The sequence below is a fragment of the Carassius gibelio genome, chromosome B13 (genome assembly GCF_023724105.1).
Source record: "Carassius gibelio isolate Cgi1373 ecotype wild population from Czech Republic chromosome B13, carGib1.2-hapl.c, whole genome shotgun sequence".
NCBI classification, from domain to species: Eukaryota; Metazoa; Chordata; class Actinopteri; order Cypriniformes; family Cyprinidae; genus Carassius; species Carassius gibelio.
In genome coordinates, this window is record NC_068408.1 from 19,168,221 (window position 1) to 19,180,287 (window position 12,067).

Here is a 12,067-nt window from a genome sequence, read left to right on the forward strand (position 1 = left end):
AACATGGCTTTTCATATCACTGCTCATGACGCCCAACTCTCTCCATTCCATCCTGATCATCTGATCTCAACTGCTTGCATCTCAGCATGTCTAACAGACCTTTTCTTGCTAAATGAAGTACTATCACCTTCAACTCAACCTTGCCAATACAGAACTGCCGGTGGCTTGAGCTAACCAATCACTTTTTAACAATTTCTCCATCCAGCTATCAACCATAACACCTTCCAGAACAGCCAGGGACCTTGGAGTTGTGATTGATTATCAGCTGAATTTCACAGAACATGTTGTTACAACTGCCCGGTCCTGCAGATTTGCCTTGTACAACAAAGATCAGGCCCTTTATATCAGAACATGCTACCCAACTCCTGGTTCAAGCTCTTGTTCTGTCCAGGCTAGACAACTGCAATGCTCTCTTGACAGGTCTTCCAGCCAGTTCTGTCAAACCTCTGCAAGGATGTGGAAGCAAGAGTAGTCTTTAACAAGCTGAAAACAGTGTATGTCAGACCTCTGTTCATCAGTTTCTACTTGCTACCAATAACCGCCCGTATTTGCCTACAAAACAACCACTGGCTCTGCACCCATTTACCTGAATTCCCTACTTCATACTTATGTAAGACTTAAGTGAACAGCATATTATAGCGCACAAAATCACTTTATATGATTTATATAAAATCACTAAATATACTTTATAAAACATGACCCTCTAACACTACCACTCTCTATTCTATTTATATTCTATCTACTCTCTATTCTATTACAAATAACAAGTGTTCTCTATTCTTTTTTTCAATTTTATCTATTGGTTTTATTTTTATTATAAAATGAATAATAATTTGACCCATAAAACAAACTTAGATCACTCAACTCAAAGTATTATTGCAGTTTAAAACATTTAAAAATGTAATTTATTCCTGTGATTTGCCAAAGCTGGACGTTCAGCAGTCATTACCCATTTCGTCAGTGACACATGATCTTTCAGAAATACTTCTAATATGCTGATTTAGTGCTCAATAAAAATTGTATTATTACGAATGATGTAAACAATTGTGCATTTCCGTATTTTTGTAGAAGTGAGATACAATTTGATTTCAGGATTATTTGATGAATAGAAAGTACAGAATGTATTAGTAATATAAATATTTGTTTTTAATTTCATTTAGACCTATTGCTCAATGTCTAAATCATGTATGTGTATATAAAGTGACACTAAGTCTCTTTTAATTTCCTACTCGGGTCAGGCATGTGCGTGCTTGTCTAAAGAAAGATTGATTGGCCAAGTGTCCCAGTTTGGACGCCAAGAGGACAGGTCTGCTTTCACTATGTACAGATGCAATGGTAAAACAAACTAGCTCTGTGATTCATCCCACACTATCTGAAGGTCCTGATGTATTAATATAAATCCTAGAAAAGAATAAACATTTTGGAAAACCTCAGTTGAACGTAATAAAGTTTCCTGACCACCATTTACTAAAGGTTAAATAAAAAAAAGAATACACTATTTTTCAGTGAGAGGTTGTAAACATTAATAATAACTAATTTCATTCATTTTCAGACTTAAATCTACTTGTCATGATTCTGAACTCATTTAAAATCTTGACCGCTTAGCAAGAGGCAAAGGGTTATTTTTATATCAGTAATGTGCGCCCCCTCCTTTTAAGCCAGCAATGAGTGACAGCACAGCTGTGATGAACTAGATTCTACCTTCATCCAACACAAGATTACACTGCACAGGGAGATGGTGGGTATCTTTTCTCTTTCCCCTCTATTTTAACTTCCTTTATGGCTGTCCCCCTATCACCAGCATCCAGCTCAGGTTGTGGGAGGGGATCAATGTGCGCTCGTATTCTTGCAAGAGCAACTAGAAGGAACCCCAGGGCACAGTTGCAGTAGTAGTTGTCTTCTCTAAGGGGGCCCTGAAATAACATGGACCGTATGTACTAAGGGCCCCCAGGCCAACAAACTGAAACAAACGTAAGCACAAACTGGACCATGGTGGCTGAGGAGGTTATCATCACCCTATCCGGAGGAGCACCATGGGGCTTCAGACTACAGGGAGGAATCGAGCACCAGAAGCCTCTGCAGGTTGCCAAGGTATGATTGCCAGGAAACACATCAATGAATGTACTGTACCTCACTTGAAGTCTTTTAGAGTTATTTCAGCCCACAATTCTTTAGCTCTAAAAAAAACTTAAAATGTTCAGAGCTGCCTGACGGTGTAATGGACACCAGGCCCCTGCACTCTTAAGTGTGGTGTGGAACTGATCCTCTACCAAAAAAGCCAAATTATTCATAGAGCTGTGAACTTTCAAGTGTCCCCCTTAACCCTCTTAACCTTTGAATCCTAAATAGCTAATATGCACGAATTGTATATTTTCTAATAGTGACCATGCAAAAGTAGATTACCTGTAACAGGCTAAGATTGCAGAATAAAACTTTATGTAAAACAACGGACAGTTTATGACTAGTACTTTATGAGAAGCTAATCAAACATTTTTCTATCTAGTTAGCAGTACAAGGAAACAGTGTGTTTTTATGGTATATATAATTATGTGATACTGGTTTCTGCTATTATTTTATAATTACTTTGTTTTGTTATTACTTAGAAGCAAATTGTGATCTAAATAGCAGATTGGGATTTTTATAATAATATGTAAATAAAGGTTTATGCTCTTTATGCTTTCACACACACTGTATTGCAGTAGTTATTGACTTACCTTAGCCTTTGAGCATGCAGGTCCTATTTAATAGCATTTACCCTAATTGAGTGCAGTTTGGTCCCATGTCATACCATGCTTATGTCTCAAATAATCTACTTCCAATTCCAGCAGACTTTTTACTTTATACAGGATACAATGTCATACACAGTGTTTAATGATAAAGCATCTTATTCTGGTTGATGGTCATGTTGTTGTCATGTCATGCTTGCAATAGTTTAGGAAATAAATATGGTCCTGGTTACGTATTTTACTTTAATCCAACACCAAAGATGATACTTCAAGCCATTAGTAACGACGGACTATTATTGACTATTTTATATAAACCTATCTATCTATATAATCTGATCAGGGTAGTTTATTGCATCCAATGATCTTGGCTGTCATGAAGAGTATTGATTTTTATTGGTAGCTAGATGCTTGTCATCAAAAGTGAATTAGATTAAACTAGTGGAATGGACACTGTCCCAAATCAAGGGCAGCATACAGATCTCAGTTCACCACTTGGTCCTGAATATAACCTTTGCATTATAGTTGTATCCTAAAAACCACAGGCAACCAAGTACAGGATTAGAGTCTGAAATAGAAAAGCAGATCTCTCTATGCCATACTGTTTTAGTCTGTTCAACAAAGTCAAAGGAGAGCACAGAGTTTAAAATGTCCTTTTAATAGTATAGTGACTCAGGAGCTTTAGCACAGTATTAAAGAGCAGGGGAAATTTTATGAACCCATCTCACTGTCTATTTATAGTCTAAAAGTAAGTATTTATAGACTGATTATTGCATCCTCAGTAAGATGTGAACCTGTCAGTGTGAACAAAACCACTGAAATCAGAGACTGTCCTCCTGTGCTGAGTAAGATGGCAGACAGGACAGGGGTTTGAGCAATGCCATTGCAAGGTCTAGTTGATAAATAACATTAATACCGGCACATGGGCAGCCTTTGTTTACTGTCTATGCCAGCCTGCTGAGTGCTTTTTTTCATAATTTTATAAATATAAAGGTAAAATTATCTGAAATAAAAAAGACAGCATTTCAAGTCCCAGCTGCTCCAGGAGGCCTTTTGGTATGGAGTTTGCATGTGCTATGATTTCCATTACAATCTAAAGACATTCAAATAGGTGAATTGGAGACAACTACAAAAGACCAGTTTTAGAGAATGGATGGATATAGACTTAATGTGTATAACCAAACTCATATATCACTCATTCTTGCAGATCCGCTTGTAAAGATGGGAAGATTTTGAAATGCAATATCAATGTCTTAGTCTTTGCCTAATCTATGGAAAACTTTCAAGGTCAAGTTAAATGTCTTCTTGATCCATTTATCCATTATCACCTGCTACAATTATCCTGTAGGTGCGCAAGCGAAGTAAAGCATGTCGTGCCGGACTGCGTGAGGGAGATGAGCTGGTGTCCATCAATGAGAATTTCTGTGGGAATCTGTCGCATGCCCAGGCCATGAACCTGATCGACAGCATGCCAGGAACGCTACACATCCGAGTTAGGAGGTAAGCCAACCTTTCCTTTTCCAATGCAAATGGTGTGTTTAACTCAATTGTGAGCTGAAAGTACAGTAAGTGACTGTATTCCATTCAAGCCAGGGTTGTTGTGAGTTACTGTTTCTGACCACCACTGTGGTATTTTACTCATGTTTATCAGGACACCGGCTGGCTTCCAGTCAGTGGTCCTGGTTGCTCGAGCTCCTTCTCCCCGCATTGATAAAGAGTACCGTGCTGCCATTAGGGCCATGTCTCCATCCAGCTCCCAACCTCACCAGTCCAGTGAGCGGCAGATCCTGATATCCCCAACCGCACGCAGTGGATTGACCTCCCCACCGGGCAGTGAGGCCTACTACGGAGAAACAGACAGTGATGCAGACGTGGCTGCTCATGAGAGGCAACGCAAACCAAAACGACGAAGTCCAAGCAATTCACCTGGCAAGGCAGGTCGAGCCTCACCGGAGGGAGCAGAGACTTCAGAAATGAGTGGGTATGACAGTGCCTCGGATGCCCAGGTTTACAATCTTTTGGGGCCTAAAGAAAGACAAGATGCATTGCCTGGTGTAACCCGCAGAGAAGTGATTTACCAACCCCCTCCACATGGAGCCTGGTCCTCTCAGACCTCCACCGAGACTTCATCCATGAGCGCAGATGACCAAAACCCACGAGAAGGGCTAATGGAAGAGGACAGTGGGTTCCAGGAGCCCACAAATCTTCCCCCTCTGGTTTCTCCAGAAAGAGCCAAAGAAGCTCTTATGTTGTGCTCTCGTACTCAGTTGGTGCCCATGGTTGGGCCAGTTGACAATCCAGTGGATGAGGAGCTCACATTAACATACATGGATAAAGCAAAACAAGCAAGTGAGTATATGAAGATAATTGCTCTTATGATCGACTGGCTTCAAATATACTGTCATGAACACCTGCTTAGCTTTGTAAATGTGTTTTTAACATCACAGCTTGTGATTGCCTGCATGTAGACCCTTGAAGATATGAAGGTTTGGTCATGAGTCTTTTAGCCAGCACCAGTGTCTATATTTGTCCTGAGACTTGCAGGGTTGATAACCTGAGCACTGCTTTGAATGAGCTGGCATAAGCATCTCCAGCTGCTAGCTTATATCAGGTGACAGTGCTCCTCACAGGCCTACGCTCATTCTCTCCACCAAGAGCCCTAGCTGAAATACTTGACAGTATTGTTAGTGTTCTCCGTATTGTTTTCAGACATGTATAGAAGCATCTGGCTTCTGAATATTTCAGAGTCAGTGTTCAGAAAATGAGTTATGTACAATTAGTTACCCAGGTTTAACTTTCCGGTGCCCGGACACTGCATTACACTGGTGTGACACTGATCCTGGATCGCAGCTGCGGAATGTGTGTTTGTTGATTCCAGATCAGGTGATAAACAACACATTGACATCTGTGTTTATGGTGAGATTGCTTACTGTGGAATCTTATATGCTATTAATGGAATATTAATATTAAATATGCATGAACAAAACATGTATTACGATAACCGTTTAGTGAAACGTTTAGATTCCGCAGATGGCTACACCTAATGATTTACATTACTTTGTTAAATTTCTTCCCCGTGTTATGATAATGATTAGGTTTAAAGAATAGATCCGAGGTAAGACTTGGGGTTATGTGCCATAGTACCACTTTTTAAAAAGTGTCAAGCATCTTCAGAGCTGCTGCTATTTGAAGCAGTGTAATTTCAAGCACCAACATAAATAAACAGTCATAAATCTAAAGACAACCCTAATCTGTACTCTAAACATTCTCATGCTCTTCTTAGGGACCACAACTAAGCACTGGTAAATAAAGCATCTCCCTATGGTAGACAAATCAACTTGGCAGCCAAATGATTATGCTCTTTTTCGGTAATTGCTGTAGATTAATATAATGAGGGGTCCCTGTGGCAAAATGCTTTGATTTAATACACTTTTTATTGGGTTATGATATGAAAACTTTTTTGAGTATGTACTCTGACATGCAACTTTGCAGTACCATATGAAGAAATTAATCTTAACTAGCCTTATGATATAGTTAACTATCATTTTTTAATGGAGGAATTGAGTGAAGCATGTGCATGGAAATATAAATGTTACATTTTTTCTGCACACTTTTAGCACAATTTTACAGGCCCAGTGATTCAGAAGAGCACTGTTAGCTATATTTATCACTATTTCTGACAGATATAAAGTGAACAGTTTAAAGCCATAAACAATTAATTCTCAATTAAATTTAAAAAATTCAATTCTGTCTCAAACCTTTAATTTCATGTTATGCAGAATTGAACCGTGGAGATACAATCGCGGACAAGCAGGTAAAAGAAGCTCGGTCCAAGTGCCGCACCATCGCCTCACTACTGACAGATGCACCCAACCCTCATTCAAAGGGTGTTTTGATGTTTAAAAAGCGCAGACAACGCTCCAAGAAATACACACTGACAAGCTTTGGAAGTGTTGATGAGGACATGAGGCAGGACTCTCAGGAAGAGGATGGCATATTTCCTGGCAGTGAATCAGAATTTGATGAGGAAGGTTTCTCTGCTGCACCCGACCCCACATGGGACAGTGACTACCTTGAGCTGCTGGAGAAAAGATCTGCTTCCAGAGGTCAGGAAGGAGAAGGTGGTGCTCTGAGTCCTGGTTTGAGTGATACATCTGGGAAGGGGGCACAGTTGTTTGAGCAGCAGCGGAGAAGGGCTGAGGAACATGCAAAGAAAATAGAAGCTGCGCAAGAACAGTTACAAAGTCAAATGCTGGGAATTCCACTGAAAGAGACACCAGCATCTCCTCAACTACAGACACCACAACCACAACAAGACCCATTGACAAAGCCTAATGTCCAGCCACCACCAGTTGCTCCGAAACCTGGCAGACTTTCAAAAACTCTACATCATGAGGTTCCACCAGCAGAGATGCAAAACATGACACAGATGGCCACACCTCAAGCCACTTCCACTGTCCCTGTTATGGTAAATGGAGATACTTCAAACACAATGGCACCAGACCCAGCTGTGTTTCCCATAACTAGTCTCTCAGTACCTTCTGCAGAACCTGTGATGCCTCCACAACCAGCTCCTCTACCTGATCTCTCTTCAAGTTCTGTGTTAAACAGAACTGCCAGACCTTTTGCCCCAGGCTGTGTTACCAATCGGGCAGCCACTGCTCCTGTTGTGTTTCGCCCTACAGTCAGTAAGAAATCACCCAGACCTGTTTCAGTGGCTGTGGTTGCACATCCATTCTCTGCACCATCAGAAGAGCATGTAATGAGTGTTAACCCGGCCTCCTTTGTTAGCCAATTCACAATGAGTCAAATGAGTACCGATGTCCCTCCTGAAGTGATACCCACACAGCCCTTTATGTCTGAAAAGTCTGTTCCTCCACCTGTATCTGTGGAATCATATTCTCAACCTACTCTTCACTGCTCCTCAGTGGAAAACATCCAGGTTGCATCAGTGCCACCTCCCATAGTTCAAACCCAAGTACCTACCTGTCCTGTAGAAGCCAAAACAACTGTTCCACCAGCAATCCCTGTTGACAACACAGTGACCGCTGTGGCTCCTGTTACAGCTCCCATTACTCCTCGGGCCATTGCAATACCATCCCAAACCTCTTCTATTTTGACCTCTGCAGCTTCTGAGATCTCTTTAACTGGAACTCCGGTGTCACCTGTAGTCTATCATGAAAAATCCTTTTCCACCACTGGCCGCACTGGTATTCTCCAAGAGGCCCGCCGACGTAGCACCTACAAGCCAATGTTTAAGATACCTGACAGTAAGAAAAACTCACCAAACCCTGAATTATTGTGTATGGTGCAGAACCTAGATGAAAGACCCAGACGTGGATTTTATGAACCGGAAAATACTACTCACTACATTGATGACAATAGGGCAAAGGTGCCACCGCCTGTGGCTCCTAAGCCAAGGGTCATCCCAGAAATGTCACAGATCCCTCAGGCAGAGGGAAAAGGAGCGGAGCTTTTTGCTCGTAGACAGAGTCGCATGGATTGGTTTGTTGTAGACTCTCCACATCTCCAGCAAGCACCACTACAACCCCAACAATCCCAATCAGTCATAGACTTGATCGAACCACAAAAAACCTCAACAACCCCATCCCACTGGAAGTATTCCCCTAATGTTCGTGCTCCTCCACCGATAGGTTACAACCCCTTGCTGTCTCCATCCTGTCCAGTTGGGGTGCAGCGTGGGGGTGCCAAAGTGTCTGAGGGAAGTTCTAAAGGAAGTAAGGGTAGTTTTGGTGTCCCAAAAGAAGGTATCAAAGCCTTGGACTTTATGAGGAGGCAGCCTTACCAACTGAACCCTGCAATGTTCAGTTTTGGTGGTGGCACTAGCACAATGTCTTCTGTGTCCTCCTACCAGAGGCAGCAAAGGGAAGGCCACACTCTGACACCACCCAAGCAGATCCCAGTAAAGGCTGCACGTGTGTATGAAATAAAACGATTCTCCACTCCCACCCCAATGTCAGCACCAACTCTCAACCCAACAGTGATTGTTCCACGCTCACGGACCACACTTGGTGAGCACATCTCTCGTTCTGACATGACATCCCCTCTACCTGAACCTGTACCTGAATCAACTCCGGCACCTTCACGAGCCGCAGGCCTCCCAGAGCTCCCTAAAATATCAGCTGTGCCCATCCCTCACCCCATGCCATACTCACCCCCAGCTCCCATGTCAAGTATGTCAAGCCTAAGCTACTCTGGGCTTCAAGCTGCCAAACAGTTTAAGAGTGCCCCTGAGTTAAGTTCCCTACCAGACCCATTAAAATCTCCAATCCAAGTTCCCAAACCTCGTTTTATTGCAACACGTGTTGGTATTCAGCCCCGCGTCTGGAGGCCTGGAACCCTTCCTCACTGATGATGTTAATTTACATGTGGAAGAAGCTGAACCATCTGCTTCTGTTGCAGACTCTAAATTACTACTTTTTAAATATGATTTAATATAACTTGAAGATGCAAATAAATTATTTTCTAAATTTCAGATATAAAATATACTGTGGAGAATATTTGTTGTTTTGAGAGTATTTTTCAAATATCTGGAACAATCCAGAATTTCTGCTGAATGTTCAACAATATGTTTAAAACATTCAGTGTTGTTAACATGAAATTTATTTACTTAATGCATGTTCCTGTTCTTGTGAAAAAATTTATATATGCTATTCCAAAGAGAAATATTGTTTGGCTTTGTAAACATCAATCAAAGTGTAGCTTCCACTTCCTCTGAAATGGCTCTGCCTTTTTCACTTAGATGATGTTAACCAATAGTCAAATAGCTACTTGGGCATTGTTTTAGCAAACTTACATTCAGCCGGGCTCTCAAGTGGTGCAGAATGCCCAGTTTTTTTTAATCCAGTCAGTTCCTAATGCATAACATCAAGATGCATCATACATTACACTGATTTTGCTTTGTTTGTTTGTTTCTTTATTGCATATCTTGTTTCATCCATACATCAAAATCAGAGTGAGCTTTTATTTGCCAAGTGTGCACAAACACACAATGAGTCACATTACAGAAGTTAAAACGAGTTGCAAATGCCACTTCACATTCACGTGTCAATTCATGTGTTCCCAATTTTATAGGGATAAGAAAAAATACATTGACATGTTACCAGAAAAAACATTTCACATGGACTGGACTGAGGTATTTTTAAATATTTTCCTTCAAATTTCTCCATTACGACATACATTTTTTTGGCACCATTTAAAATACTAAAGTGTAGTTGCTTTATGGATCTTGGGTGTAAACCTTGATCTACTTGACATGGAAAAAATACCTAAGAAAAAAAGGCAAGCTGAGGCTTTGTTTTGTCGTATGCTCTTAGGTTAATCAGAAATGATATATCTCTTGGCAGAGCCTGCTCTGAACAGGTGCATAAGGGTCACAGCCTATTTGTAGGTGCAAAGTAAGCAGGGAACCAGGCTGGATCCTTAAAATGTGCTCTGACTGGATTTTTGGTCTTTATATCTGACTATTGATATATTAAAAAGATGAAAACTTATTTTTATATAAAAACATATTTAAGTGGTCAAATCAGTAAGTGTTGGAAAGGTACAGTGTTGAAGACAGTCCTAGAGAAAGGCTATCTGAGCACTGACACAAATCTGTCTCATGAAGACAGTGTGAAAAGTGCAAAGCTAGCACTGTCCAGGATTATTAGAAGGTTAATTAGCCAACTGGCTTTACTGGAATTAGTCAGAATACTCATAGCAACATGAAATATTTGAATGGCTTGTGCAGCAGTGAGGCTGATGATTTCGGGAATGGGTGGTTTACGAATGTGTTCCCAAAGTCCTCAAAACATTGCAATGTCTTAAAAGAAAAAAAAATCTAGGGCTTGTAATATTAAGGGAACAATGGATAGAGGTTTAAGGAAGGAAAACAGTTTATATCAATGTGAATTAGATATACAGATATATCAGATATACAGAGAGGATTATTAAATAATTCTTGTAGTACTGGCAGGTGAAAATATTTTATTTTTAAAAGGTCTCCTATTTGAAAAAAAAATACATTTAGAAATTGAATAAGAAGTTAGTACAGAGTAGATGCAATATTTAAAATCTGAGCCAGTTTTGTTTGTCTTTCCAATTACTGTCAGCCATGTTTAAATCTTGATTGTATGGCGCTCTTAATTTTGGCTGTTCAAATCATTAGATCAATGTGTCTGTCTTGGTAAAATCAACTTTGTGGTTAATGTCTCTGGTAATTTTGTTTGTGCAATGCTTATGATGAGCTCAGCTAAATTTTAGGATTTAAGTGATTCTAACCTAAAGTGTCTTTGTATTTCTAACACAATGAATAGTTTCAATAAAACTTACCTGAAATTTCCCATGATGTCTCTGTCTCATGGTAAGCGACAATCGCAGACACGATGCCAATGTCTCACATGAATGCACTTAAACCTAATGATATCCGAGTTACCCTTTTACAAATAAAGAAAAACCATTTTGAATTTATCTGATTAAGAAGGCCAGGTTTATTTAAATGTTTTTGCGAAGTTGTCTGACTGTAACATGTTTCAGAATAATGATCAGTGTCGAAGTGTTTTAGAAAGACTTAAAACCATGGTTTATAGGGTGAAGATGACTAATCACCACATGGTGGCGCTTATCTCTTACTTTTCATAATAGAAGAAAAGCTAAGTAGTAAAATGTGACTGCATATTTTAGATTTTTATTTTTTCCTCTGTATCTTTGTGGGGACTTGCCATAGACTTGTATAATTATTTCTTATACTGATCTAAAAATACTTCCGTCCACTAAACCTTAATCGACCCCTTAACTCCCTGACAGAAACCTTTTTTTGCATGTTTACATTATTAGATCAACATCAAGTATTTGAATACCCCCTGTATAAGCCTACACACACACATACATATATCTCTGGATCTCTGGTTTCCTTTACAATTATTATAAATTCAAATCACAATAAATGGCATTTATATATGCCTAAGTGTATAAGCAACAGCAAACGTGTCTCCTAAAACTCAGTAGTGGAGAAGTGTTGTATTGCACACCGCTGGGTGGACTACAGCTAAAGCTGGCACCATTCTCATGCATATGCTGTCCTCCTATATTTAGGCCTGATAATGTTCAGGCACTTTTTATGGCTGCTCCACACTTTCCCTGCTTAGATTCCATTTCTGAGTGGTTCCTTCCTGAACTGACAAAGACAGAGAGAATCTGACGAGTTATCAGGTTCATACGGTGCAAATAATGTGGTCGAGAAAAGAGATATAATAAGAATTGTTTCTGAGACAGGTGTGAAAATGTCACCTGAAATTATGCTTCTTGAATGGCAAAGAATTTAGGTACAAATGAAAAAATTA

The 12,067-nt window shown here is 40.1% G+C and overlaps 1 protein-coding gene across 1 annotated transcript; it reads left to right on the plus strand.

Moving 5' to 3' along the window:
- The first annotated feature begins 1,682 nt into the window (after positions 1–1,682).
- synpo2la (synaptopodin 2-like a) lies at positions 1,683–11,068 on the plus strand. Its single transcript, XM_052572971.1, has 4 exons — positions 1,683–2,091; positions 4,072–4,223; positions 4,375–5,072; positions 6,503–11,068. Exons 1-4 carry the CDS (start codon positions 1,990–1,992, stop codon positions 9,094–9,096), a joined length of 3,546 nt encoding a protein of 1,181 aa, XP_052428931.1. The 5' UTR covers positions 1,683–1,989; the 3' UTR covers positions 9,097–11,068.
- The last annotated feature ends 999 nt before the right edge of the window (positions 11,069–12,067 follow it).

Coding starts and splice junctions, on each gene's coding strand:
- synpo2la (XM_052572971.1), top strand. CDS start 1,990: ATGGTGGCTGAGGAGGTTATCATCACCCTATCCGGAGGAGCACCATGG. Junction 2,092..4,071: donor AGCCTCTGCAGGTTGCCAAG/GTATGATTGCCA, acceptor ATTATCCTGTAG/GTGCGCAAGCGAAGTAAAGC. Junction 5,073..6,502: donor GGATAAAGCAAAACAAGCAA/GTGAGTATATGA, acceptor CATGTTATGCAG/AATTGAACCGTGGAGATACA.